General features: G+C 33.5%; 1 protein-coding gene across 2 annotated transcripts in view; it reads left to right on the top strand.

Annotated features, from left to right (window-relative positions):
• The window catches only part of LOC106050396 (ATP-dependent RNA helicase DDX42), an 89,415-nt gene that overhangs the window by 39,744 nt on the left and 36,066 nt on the right, over positions 1 to 13,605 (top strand). For both annotated transcript variants that reach the window (XM_013205354.2, XM_013205353.2), the window contains exons 12-14: positions 1,572 to 1,619; positions 5,226 to 5,323; positions 8,853 to 8,946. In XM_013205354.2, coding sequence (XP_013060808.2) covers positions 1,572 to 1,619; positions 5,226 to 5,323; positions 8,853 to 8,946 — 240 coding nt within the window. The remainder of the gene's footprint in view (positions 1 to 1,571; positions 1,620 to 5,225; positions 5,324 to 8,852; positions 8,947 to 13,605) is intronic.

The following is a 13,605-nucleotide window of genomic DNA, read 5'->3' as shown; positions in this document are numbered from 1 at the left end:
TTTAAACATACAAGAAACATTCTATTGTATGGTCTGTATAAACATACAAGAAACATTCTATTGTATGGTCTGTATAAACATACAAGAAACATTCTATTGTATGGTCTGTATAAACATACAAGAAACATTCTATTGTATGGTCTGTATAAACATACAAGAAATATTCTATTGTATGGTCTGTATAAACATACAAGAAACATTCTATTGTATGGTCTGTATAAACATACAAGAAACATTCTATTGTATGGTCTGTATAAACATACAAGAAACATTCTATTGTATGGTCTGTATAAACATACAAGAAACATTCTATTGTATGGTCTGTATAAACATACAAGAAACATTCTATTGTATGGTCTGTATAAATATACAAGAAACATTCTATTGTATGGTCTGTATAAACATACAAGAAATATGCCTATGTGGCATTGTCAAATGCCCTGTATGTTTTCATGAAAGCACTAGTTTCCATAGCTTGTTTGGACAGCCTATTTTCTCTAGTACAGCAAACAGAACACTTCTGCTGACAAGGTCAAAAGTCTAGAAAGAGGGGCTGCTTTTTGTTTTCTGCTCTTCTCCTGTAGCTGCCACAAGGAGAAAATCATATCTGTTGTAGATCTACTTGCCCTAAAGCCTCACTGCAGCTATGGATAAACTTGTTCCAACAAAATCAGCTTTACTATTACTGTTACATAATCCTTTCCAACTATGTTAATCAGCGAAATGCTTCATTTGACATTGCTTTCCTGCCTGAATGGCTTCTACAGGAATACCATCTCTTCTGGGTGCTTTTTCTTGTGCAAGCATGTCAATGGCTGTGCTCAGTTTCTTTATTAAGAGTGTTTTGTCTATTTGATTAAAAACTGAAATTGTTGGTAAGTTAGTCAAAGCGTTTATCAAGAAGGCATTTTCGATCTGGTAGAGTTCTGCGTAGTGCTGTACCCATTGCTCAATTAGCAGCGTACGGTCACTGATGATTATCCCATCTTTCGAGTGGGTAACACTTGCTTGTGTCATTTCCAAAGGCTTTTTTCATACCCTCATGTACCACAGTTGACATGTTTGGATGTCTTGACACAGGTCCTTCCAGTACTTATTAACACACTGTCTCGCAATTCTTTGGTGTTCAGTGTAGATCTAAGTGCTTGTAGATTGCATGTTGTGGGCTTCCTCTTGTAGTTTTGCATGGCTACTCCCCTGTTCCTAGTGGCATTTCCCATTTTCCGACAGACTTGCTTTAAACTGATCTTTGTTTTTCTTTATTTTGTTCCCAAAGACCAAGGATATATCTATCTATCTCAATATATATGCTGTAATAATAGATACCTTAAAGTGTTTCATTAATGTTGTGTGTCCATACATATTAGTTTTTAAAAAGTGTGTTCCACTTAAGTCATTACATAGGAAATTCGAAATGTATTCTGTTTAATTAACAATGGAAAAAATCATTTTGAAATTTATAAAATTATAATATACTTAGAGCTAAACCATATTGTAATGGCTTTCTATTTATTTATTTATTGTGTCACAATATTTTTTTAATGTTTAAAATAGTTATTGATTAATTTCAGAGGCTCAAGTTAGGTCTATTGCTGACCATGTGAGACCAGATCGACAAAGTGAGTGGATTGTTATAATTAAATAATTTGTCTATGACTTAGTGACTGTTTAAATTTGTGTTTGTTCAATAAGCAGTTGGGACCATTTGATCACTTACTGTGTTCAATCAAAAGTACAATCACACATACAAATAGAAAAATGCTTTAAAATTAAGATATAATTAGAATATTTATATTTAATCATAAAATGTGGGTTTAAAGTTAAACATTTTTTTGTAATAATCATGATTTTTTAATTTTTATATATATATTATCATAATGAGTATGTTTCATTACTTCACAATACACAATGTTTCTCAAACTTATTCCAGTGGCACAAAAAAAATGTTTCTCTCCCATCTAAGCAAGTTGGAGTATAAGGAAACACCATAAGCTGCCAAGAAGGGGTCTAGGAGGGTTTTTAAAATGTAATAAAAAAGAAACTTACAAACTTATAATAGAATTTTCCTTTTTTTTAAAGCATGTATTTACAATTTGTTTGGAATACAAATTTACATAATGAATATTTATTAAAGGTAATCTATTTAGTTGTTACTATTTGAGAATATTGTAAAAGAGATCATTTTTAGTGTTTAGTATAATAGATACAAATTCTTGCTGAAGATAGTAGATCAGCCAGTTCTTCCTCTAGTCAGCAAGGGAGTCTGAGGAAGTGATGTAAGTTCATTGAGCTGGATCAGCACCAAGGGATTTCTTACATTGTCAGCTTCAGACAATCTACAAACCCCTTTTTTTTTTTTGGTCATAGTAAGAGGAGTGCAGGACAAACAAAAAAGTTCAAATGAATAGACCTGCGATGTACATGTATAACTAAGTATAAAAAAGAAAAAGACATCACTGACCACTACTGTTATCAGAGGGACATTTGAGGTACCAGTACATATAGGGCATGAACGTCTGTAATGGGCTTGTCATCATAAGATCATCTTGTTGCAGACTTTTTTTTTTTTTATTGCGCAAAAGTCATTAACATGAGGAGAAATTAAATTGTTTTATCATAAGAAAGTCGAAAAGAATAGCTTTGCGAAGACATTTTGAAATGTCTTCTTCAAAAAGTATTTATTCAATATTGCTGCAGACATCTCTCACAAAAACAATATACATTTTACTTAAAATATTATAATTTTTGTAACATTAGTCACATTGTTATTTTACTTGGTTTAACAAATATGGATATAACTTCAATGAAAGTACTGTAATTTTTTCTCTTGAGAAATACTTTGTCAGGCTTCACATGCCCCCTTCCCCCTCAAGTCTGGATATCATGCCAAACTTGAGAGGACATCACCAGAGTTTGAGACAATACACATTAAAAGGCATACTGAAATGATTCCAACATTTTTCTTTTTAAATCTTTCACATCGTTACTTTTGTCTATAGCAGAAATTAACGTTACTAATCTTTGAGGCAAACTGATGTTAGAATTTTTCGAGATAAACTTACAGTTTCATAATCCTTTCTTTTATCTGAACATAAAACTTCATAAAATTGAATTATAAATTGTTTAACAAATTCTCCATCAGAAAATGTTGTACCATATTACTTTGAGCAATATTGTATGCTACAAGTGTAGCAGTTTTCTCAGAACTATTAACTTTTAGACAAAAAATATTTTGATAGCCTAGTAATCCTTTTTTAAAAATTTTTCACTTTTGTCATCGGTGATGTATGAATTCATCTTTAAAAACACGACACATTGAATAAATTCTTCTTTTATATTTGACATTTTAGAGTTGAAATGTTTGATTAACATGCAATGAAACTAAGAAACAATCAAACCAACTCAATCAGTGATTGCTGACATAGTTAACATATATAGTGGAACCTCAAGATACGAGCTGCTCTACATTCGAGATACGAGTAGTGTCGAAGTGAAATTTCTGTTCGTTTTATGAGTGACAATTTGAGGTACGAGTCAAGCTTAATAGCTAAAACCTATCCACGATGATCGTGTGAAATACGATCTTTCAGTTCTCACACGGAATATGAACCATAATTGCACGGGATAATTAGAAGTTGCCTCAGCCACTACAGCAGAGTGTGTACACCATGATCTCGACCATTCACAGCGCTTAACAAAGGCTCGTCTCAGTAGTGTGAGTGTTGTAGCTAGCGAGTTGAGTGATTTTAATCGGAATTATTCTTGTGCATCATTTGTCCCAAGAAAATTAATGTAAGTGCTGATCAAATGATAACGAAGAAGAGGATGATATCCATTGAAACGAAGCAGTGTTATTTTGTTTATGCTGTTAATGAAGTGTTGTTTACGTAGCCTTAGTACTGTGCAGTCAAATAGCCTCCATACCCCCACCCTGCTCCCTCCTCCTCACCCGCACTCGGTTAGCCGCAGTTTTCAGCCACCCAGATAATATTCTGTACATTTACCATTACTTTACATACACTTGATTGATTACTTTTCTGTATTTCTCATTTCATTATTAATTTTTGTTTTGTGTTTATGTATAAGTGTTTCATGTACATTTATTAATTCATAACATGTCTTTTTCAGTATTATGGTAACTTTGGGACTTCATATAGGGTTAGAACCAATTAATTGTGTTTACTTTATTTTATATGTTGAAAATTCGTTCGAGATTCGAGTAGATCGACTTACGAGCTGGGGTCTAGAATGAATTAAACTCGTATCTCGAGGTACCATTGTACTGCAATTTTGTTTACTGCGTTTGTGAAAATTTTTAATCAGCTGACGCAACTATTTTAAATCATAATTAAAATTTGCAATTAACTCCTATAGTTCTGTGAAGTCTATTATAAACTCAATTGTTATTTTAAATTATTATTACAAAATATATAGTGGGCCAGATCAAACCACAGGCCAGAGTTTGCCGATCACTGTCCTAGATTGACCAAATGCACCCAAAGTGTCATGGTTAACGTGACAGTCTCACAAAATTGAACTTTAAAATATGGAATAACCCATGGATCAGTTTTAGGTCCAGTACAGTTCACTTTGTACACACATGCACTCAATGGTGTTGTACAGCCAGACATACCTCTTCTATGCTGATGACTCATAGCTGAATATTTCCTCAGTTTCTTTGGAGGTAAAATAAAAATCAGTGGAACCTTTGTAACGGTGAGTTTCAGGATGGTAAACTCAAATTGAACAAAGTTAAGAGTGAAGTTATTTACAGATTCACTAATCATCATGAACTGCCAGATTCCCTTTGTCCTTGTAGTTTGTAACCTTGTAGTTTTCTTTGACTCAGCTATTTCTTTTGACCCACATTTAGGGCATCTTTGCAAGGTTCTTTATCTGCTGTTTTGTAAATTAAGCCAGATGCTACTATATTTGACAAAGGTGTCAACAAAAAATCAAGATGTAACATTCATACTCTCCTGACTTGACTACTGCATTATTGTGCTGACAGCTATACCTGATGAATTCTTCTAGCCAGATTTTTTGCTGCTGAGCTGTAAGCTTTTTTGCAGTGTCAAGGAAAATTGCATGCTGTTTTCTTCAGCACACAGAGTGTTGGTTATGATGGATTAATGTGGCAACAGGATCTGTCTAAGTGTATTAAATTTATTTATTTATTGTTCTGAAATGTCTTTTTTTTTTACTGTATATTTTGTTTCTTTTAGCTCTTCTGTTCAGTGCAACATTTCGAAAGAGAGTTGAGAAATTAGCAAGAGACATATTGGCTGATCCTGTGAGAGTAGTCCAGGGAGAGGTTGGAGAGGTATTCTACTTTCAAACTGTTTAATTCACTTCAATGGGTGTCTGGTCACTTAATCCCAAGTCGGTTAAAACCCTGGTCAATAAAAGTTTATTTTAAAACCTATAAGAAATTAAATCTTGTTGAATGACAAGTAATACATTAAATATGATCATGACAATAAATGCGACTCTTTAAGTTAATTTATATTTTAAAATATTTTCTGAAACCAATTATAAATATTATTTATTAAATATTATTTAATCATAAATATTAACGTAACAAGTTCAAATTTAATTTTAACATCTTTATGACATGCACATTTTTTTAAAGTGTTCATGCTGCCACTCCTAAATTCACCCCCCCCCTCCATTTTTTAATTCTTAAGGTTTTTCAAAATGTTGTCTACCTGCTGCACTTTTAATTTAAACTAGGGAGTAGTGGACTCAAAATAAGTTACAATGCTTTTAAAAACCAATGAGGGTAAAATTCACCCAGATTTCCTTTCTTGTCCCCTCCCATTCCTCCCACAACATGTCCAGACAAGTGATAGGATCATAGCATACTGAGCAAGCTAAAAGCAGGAAATAGCACTAAACAGAAACAATTGGTACAAATATTATTAATTGCACAGATTTATTGTTGTTGGTCTAGATCTATTACAAATGTAATGACATGACTGATCCAAGCTAATTGATACCATTACACTTTGTATAAGCTTTGTTTTGTTTTAAAGGCATTTATTTATGTTATTCTTGTTCTGCAATTTCATTTCCCTGAATTTTAATTTTATAGTCAAAACAATTAATAGAATTATACAATCTTTTTTTTATACCTTCCGATTGACCTATTTACTTAAGTGACCAGACTTTCCAAATACCATGCACAATAGGATATTTCTTATTGAGAAGTGATTTATGTATGATTATTTAAAAGTATATCTATCTGTCTGCCTATGTGTTTATATAAAAACCCTTCTACATGTATATTTGTTAACATGTTTGTTTTGGGATTGAGATTAAAATCTTTCCACCCAGACATCTATTGTAAGCTCCAAAAATGAAACCACTAAAATATAATTTTCATACAATGATTTACAGATCTGTTTCAAGTAAATCTATATTTATTTGTTATATTTCAAAAGAATGCACATTTCACATTGCCCACATATTCTCTAAATCTGGTGGTAAAAATAAATAAATAATTCTTGTTTTAAGATCTTGATTTATACCTTATCTAAGATAAAAATGATATCTATATAGTCTCGATGAAGCCATGCTATCAGAGTACATTACTCAAACATGATTTACAATGTGACTTTGATTTGATTTACTAGTATTTTGTAGATGTTATTAATTATAAAAATGTTATAGATGCCTTTTATAAAGTATAATAATAATAAGGCTTGTCTTAAGTCCGAAGATTAATAAGGAATGCAGTATATCCCTTGGCTATGCATCCCCAGCTGTGACCTACATATTTTGCCACTTCCACCGCAGGCATAACCATTGTCCGCTAGCGGTCGATTTAGATTTTCTTTTTGCCGTTTACGTCCGTCCTTGGCAGCGGATTTTCTTTCGGTCTCAAAAGTGTATCCTGCTGCCTTTGTAAGTGACCTCCAGCTGTCTAATTCTGAAGTGGCATGCAACCAGGTGCTCTCTTCTATGTCAGTTAAAGCAAGTTGGCACCTAAGCAGGTCTTTAAAGCGTATCCATGGGGCACCTCTGCTACGTCAACCAGCTTTCCGCTCACCAAAAAATACTGCTTTTGGTATATTTTCATTCTGGATACATGCCCTGCCCATCAGAACTGTCAGTCCATAAGAAGTCCCTCTATACTGTCTATATCAGTGTTGCAAGTACATTGCTGTTTGTAGTGCCATATCTCAGATCCTTATAGAAGGGTTGAGAGAACCACTGCTTGGTAGACATTGATTTTTGTAGGTAGGCGGAGCGATTTATTCTGCCAAACTCTGGCCTGGAGGTGCCAAAAGGATTACTGGCCCTAGCCAGACAGTTATCAACTTATCTAGAAAGCAATGCATCATTTGATACTATATTTCCTAGATATATGAAGTGGTCTACCACTTTAAAGGACTGTCTATTTATTGTGTTCTTCGGGGCTGAGTAGGTTGTATAGGGTGACTAGGGAACATGACTTCTGTTTTCCAGAGGTTTATATATAATCCGAAAGAGGCATGTGCCAATTCGTTGACCGCGTTCTGGAGTTCATGTTCATTGTGAGCTAGCAGGGCGCAATCATCAGCATTACCATTTTTTGTATGGGACAGTAGACGTCAAAGTTTGAACACATTGCCATCTGAGCGAAACCTGATGTAGATGCCTTCGTGCAATTGCTGCCTCATTTAACCCAGCATTACGCCAAAGAAGATAGCAAATAGAGTAGGAGCAAGTACAGAGCCCTACTTCATGCCATTTTCTATTGGGAATTTATCAGACAGGTGGTCAGGTCACCAATGAGTCTAATCTGGCCTTTTTTGTCCCACATGAACTTAAGTGGGCATCTGAGCCTGGTCAAAATCCCCCATAGGGAGGTATAGATTTAGGTTCTGCTCTTAGCATTTTTCTTGTAATTGTCAAAGAAGAAATATTATGTCAGATGTACATCTACTGGCTCTAACATCACATTGGTTCTCAGATAGCACCTCGTCCACTAAAGAGTGGTTCCCAGATAGCATCTCGTCCACTAAAGAGTGGGTTAATTGGTCGAGCAAGACTCATGCAAAGATCTTTCCTACTTCTGATAGACTTGTCACCCTTTTTGTATAGGGATATGATTACGAATCTCGAAGTTCAGGTGGAACAATGCACTTCTCCTATCATAGAGCAAACAAGTCTGTTAGCCTCTCTGTACAACAATAGAGTTCCCATAATACATTGTAAGCATCAACTTTGGTTGGGCTGCATGCCAGAGAGAGACATGATGGGTAAACTACTTCAGCATAGAACAATGTATTGCAACTCCACCTTAATCTAAACAATAAAGGTATTATTCTTCTTAAACAATATTATCACTTATTTTTCAGACTTGTTTATAGCAAAGAATTACTAGTAAGGAATTTAGGGACCATGATATTAACAGATTTTTTTTTATTCAAGAGACAACATATAATAGCAGTTGTTGTCTTATAGAAATAAGCTTTTAAGTTGTTGAGCCATTCTTAATCTCACCTTCTTGTGGAGACTAGTAGCTTTCTAGATAAAAAAAACAAACATTCATTTTATATTGAGGGAAAGTTAGGAGAAACATAATTTTATTATGGGGTCTACACCTCAAGTAAATTATACAAAAAGCCTGTTTTGTTCTCTAGTTCAATTCACCTTCACTTAGGGTCACATACAAATGCAGCCATTTAAAAACACATTAGAAATGAAATCCACCTTGGATTTGTGTCAAGCTCCATCCTAACATTGTTCTTGAGTTTGTGACACATTTTAAAATAATATCATAAAATATTGCTACTTATTAATATTTTAGAAATTTTGTTCAATATTTCACTTTGAGTTTAATGCATTTGATGTGAATGTTTTAGGCTAATGAGGATGTCACACAAATTGTAGAAGTTTTGCCTTTGGGACCAGCTAAGTGGACATGGTTGATGAGAAGATTGGTTGGTTTTACATCTGGTGAGTGATTGACCTAGGAACAGGTTCAAATATTAATGAAAGAACGTAATTGGTAATATGATTAAGGATATTATTCAAATTGTGGGAGAAAGAAACAAAACATTATGAGATGATTATTTTATGTATTAATACTGACAAAAAAGATAATTCAAGAACATTTAAGTGTACATAATGCTATCAGAATATAAAAACAGAAACAAATTTGAGCTTTTCACTAACATAAGGCTAAAATATATGTCACGCTTGGGAAAATCTCAGGATGTAAATCGTCAAGGTTAAAATATACTGCCTGGAAATCATCTACTAATTAATCAAAATATATAAAATACAATAATGATCAAAGATATACTTAGTCCAAAAATCTCCAGAGCAGGGCACACTTCTCCTGAGTACCCCAAGACACATGACCAGTGACTAACAGGAAAAAATATCTAGAGTACACAACACACAGCAAGGTGCAGTGTTCAAGCTGGTAACTCAATAGCACACTTTACATGGCCTTATGTAACCTTCATAAGGGGAATCTCTCCTGTCTTCACAATTACTTAAAAATAGTTAACTATACAACCTTATGTGGCAGTAACTTGTTAATCAATCTGTGAATAAGATAAATAGTTTTTATTTGTTCTAGCTTTATTTGGTTACTTTTAAAATTGGCATTTTTTCTGAGTGGAAAGACATGCTTCAGTTTGATTCCCATTTCTGTAGTTCTTCTGATTCTCTTTGTAACATTTCAGTATCCTGTGTTGTTTTTGTTGTTCCTAAACTAATGCATTTTGATTGGTCATTTGTGTAAATTAGAAAAAGTTTACTGTTATACGTTTTTATTTGGAACCATTTATTTTACAGTTTGTTATCTCCCTATCAGGAAATCCTGAATCCTTTGTGTAGTGGACCATACCGAAATATTTTAATTTTAAGCTTTTATGTTGTGGTGGTTAACTTTGTTAAATGCCTTAGAAAAGTTACATGGCACCTATTTGCTTATTATTATTTAATCATCAGTTAGTCCTATTAATTGAGTTTCACTTGACTTAATAAATAGTAGTGGACCTTAGACTGTTCCTTGAGGTACACCTGAGTTTACTGTTATTGGTGTTGATTTTGAGCCATTTATTATTACCCTTTGTTATCTCCTTATCAGAAAATCCTTAATCCACTGATGCAATGGGCCATCAATGCCAAAATATTTTAATTTTTTATTAGCAAACTATGGTGGTGAACTTTGTCAAAACCCTTGGAAAAATCTAATAAGAGAGCATCTAGTTGCTCACTGTTATCTAAAATTTAAAAAGAAATCATCAATTAGTCCTATTAGTTGTGTTTCCTATGATTTCCTAAAGCTATGTTGGTATAGGGAGTAAAGGCATTATGTTTATCTAAGTGATTTATGATGCTACTTCATATTATGTTGTCTAGTATTTTACATGTGATGATTAGTGATACTGGTCTGTAGATTCCGGGGGTCAGAATTTTCTCCTTTTTTTAAATAGGGGAATGATATTAGCTTCTTTCCAGTTCCTTTGTACTCTGCCCTGATTTAGTGACGATACGTGACGTTTTGGCCCCGCGTTTGGCGACAGGGACATTTTGGCGTGAGATATAATTTGAAGATAATTTAATAAGCACGTAGCTTTTATAACAATGTTTAATTCATTCTACCATAATATTGTATGTATAGTATGAATTTTAACACCGTTAAGCGAATTGTTTTTTTTAAATTATTGTGGGTTTTGCTTATTTCATGAATATAGGCATATAATAAGTCAGATTCCTGAATGGTAATGACATGCCATCCCCTCCCCTTTATTTATATGTGAGTAGTATAGTTAAACAAATGAAGACAAGACCAGCACCGAGCACTGGTCATTGGCGTCATGCGTCTGGCGATCATCTACTTGGGACTGGTCATTAAATGCGACATCTATCCCGCCCCCTCTCTTCTGGGCACATTTCACTCCAATGTTAATGTAAACAAATAATTGCATCAATTTTTTGTCTATCATCGTTTCATTTTTTATTATTTTTTATTTTAGTGTAATTCCTTAAACAAAAAATTTTGAAAATAAAAATGTGCCTCTTAATAAACTGACATACACAAGCTAAAATGTTTATTAAAGAAAATGATGGGAAACACATTTACATGTAGTTAATGATAAGTCACATTGATTAATAAAATTGTTGTACTATAGTTCACATAAAAAAAAGGTTTTAGGAGCAGATATAAAATAATTACTGCAATAACATATAATGTACGAAAGCTACTTATGTTTTTCGCTTAAAAATGTGTTTAAAAATTTATAACAAACAGAATCTTTCACTATTTCATACCGAGACAAACAGAATATATATATTTAACCCCCCCTCACGAAAAAAAGTCTTAATAACTAAATAATTTTGACTATTACATGCATGCATACTGTGAAGTATGGATGGCAGCCTGGTGTTGTGTAATGCTAGAGATTTAACAATAACTAAATAACAAACTTAAATACCAAAATAGCGGACACAAATATTTCTTCTTCTGTATGTGAAAATATGTCTTAACACAAACACTCATGCAAAACATAGATATGCATAATTCTTTTTAAAGAAATAATACAATAAACGTACATAATGTATTGCGCGCCAAAACGACCTTTGCACCAAAACGGTGGCGCCAAAACGTCCTGCTTCGTTTAGTGATGCCTGAAAAAGTATTTTAAATTCTGGTGCTAGCTCGTTACTTTGTTGTTTGAGTATACCATCAGGTCCAGAAGCTTAATTTGTTTTAATGTTAGCTACTAGTTTTTGGATCCCTTTTTCTTTCTATCTAGATCTCCTATGTTTTCAACTAGGTCTAAATTAAGCAATCTGTCTTTGTCTTTGGGGGCTAAGAATGCTGATGCAAAATATTTAGAATGTTAGCTTTCGTTTCATTACCATATGTGTTAAGTTATCTTCTTTTAACAGGGCTACACCTATGTTTCCATTTTCTTAGAATTAATGTACGACCATAGATTTTTTGTGTGTTATCCTTAGATATTACTTTGCTTATTTATTCGCTCTGTAACTGTCTGCTAACTTTTGGGGTTAGTTGTTAATATAATTTTTTTTTTGTATGGACTGCCTTAAAAATAATTTTTTTAAACAGGTTTTCCTTCTGTTTACACAATTTCTTTAATTTGTTTTTAAAACAGGATTTATGTTTTTTTTTTAATTTTTGTTTGATGAGCATTAAGTTGGTATTAAATTTTCTTTAATGTTTTTAAAATGGCTTTTTATGCAAATTCAGAGGTTGTCAACTGGTTGATTTATGTCTTTTTCTGATAGAAATGATAGTTTAAAGTTTAATGCAGCTTGTGTAATTGAATTAGTTCTGAAGTAAGACTTTTTTTGTTTTATATTGATTACTGCTTTTTATTAAGGTTTTTTATTTTAACAATATCATGTTCAGATAGTTCTGGTATAATGTCATAATCTATCACTAATCCAGATCTAATGTGTTGTTTTATCTAGTTTGTTTTTTAATAATTTGATCTCAATTTCCATTGTGTACTGTTTCTATAAATAGTTCATTTCTATCCTTAAGGTTTTGATGCTGCTCTATGGTTAATTTTTGTTTATGCCTTTGAAAGTTAAAAAGGGCAAAAAGTTTTTATTTTTTACATTTTATCTCTAATTCATATCAGGAAGTTAAAGCCAGCCATAATCCCAAAAAAAAAAACCCTGCATTCTTATGTCAGGTTTATTCATAATTAGTTTCCTGATGGCTGGTGAGTTTCAGTTGAAATCTAGGATAGTATTATCAAGATCTAGAGTTAGTCTCAATCTAGTTTATGCTAAAACTAGTTTATAAAAGTAAAGTTCCCATTTCAGACCATGCAGTCTATAGGGCAGATGATGTAAAGGTCATTGTTTCTGTGTCCTATGGTGTCCTGTGGCCAGCACAACAACCATCCACTTCACTTTTCCCCAATTAATGACATGTACCCATTAGAGCTCAGAGGAGCCTTAAAGATCCAGAAATTAAAAATCCACGTCTTCACTAGGATTTGAACCCGGGACCCCCCAGTTTTGGAAGCCAAGCGCTTTACCACTCAGCCATCACACCTTTTAGAACTTGTTTATGGATTAGTTCAAATATTGTAGTTGTAGATCTATTTAGTAGAAGCTATGCCTAGACTAGAATTAAGGTCCTTAAGTTCCATTTTCAAATTTCATTTATAAAGGTCAGAAATGTATACCGGTATTGTATGTACATATCATGGGCGTAGCCAGGATTTTTGAGGGCGGGGGGGGGGGGGGGGGGTCCCCCCCCCCCCCCCGGCGAAAAAAAATAAATATGTATTTGTGTGTGTGTGTGTGTACATAATCTTTATTACATGCGTAATTATTATGCGTAATTCATTATGTCGGAGAACATTTCCCGCAAACCTCATGCGTCGTTCTCTCACAATCTTACTAAGGGGTCGACTCCCAGTTCGGCATAGGATTTCCTTGATTTAGACCCGATCTCTATAACTGACTCCTAAAATCTGTCTTAGCCATCTTTGTTGAGCCACATTTAGTGTTTTTCGATTTCGGTAGATGACTATTCACTGCAGTTTATTAATGGAGCCCTGCCACTGGTAAAAATGTGTAACCTCTCTTGAATACGCTCTTGGAATTAAGTGACTG

Source organism: Biomphalaria glabrata, chromosome 1, assembly GCF_947242115.1.
Source record: "Biomphalaria glabrata chromosome 1, xgBioGlab47.1, whole genome shotgun sequence".
NCBI lineage: Eukaryota > Metazoa > Mollusca > Gastropoda > Planorbidae > Biomphalaria > Biomphalaria glabrata.
The sequence above is the reverse complement of the archived record's forward strand: the minus strand, read 5'-3'. Positions and strand labels throughout refer to the sequence as shown.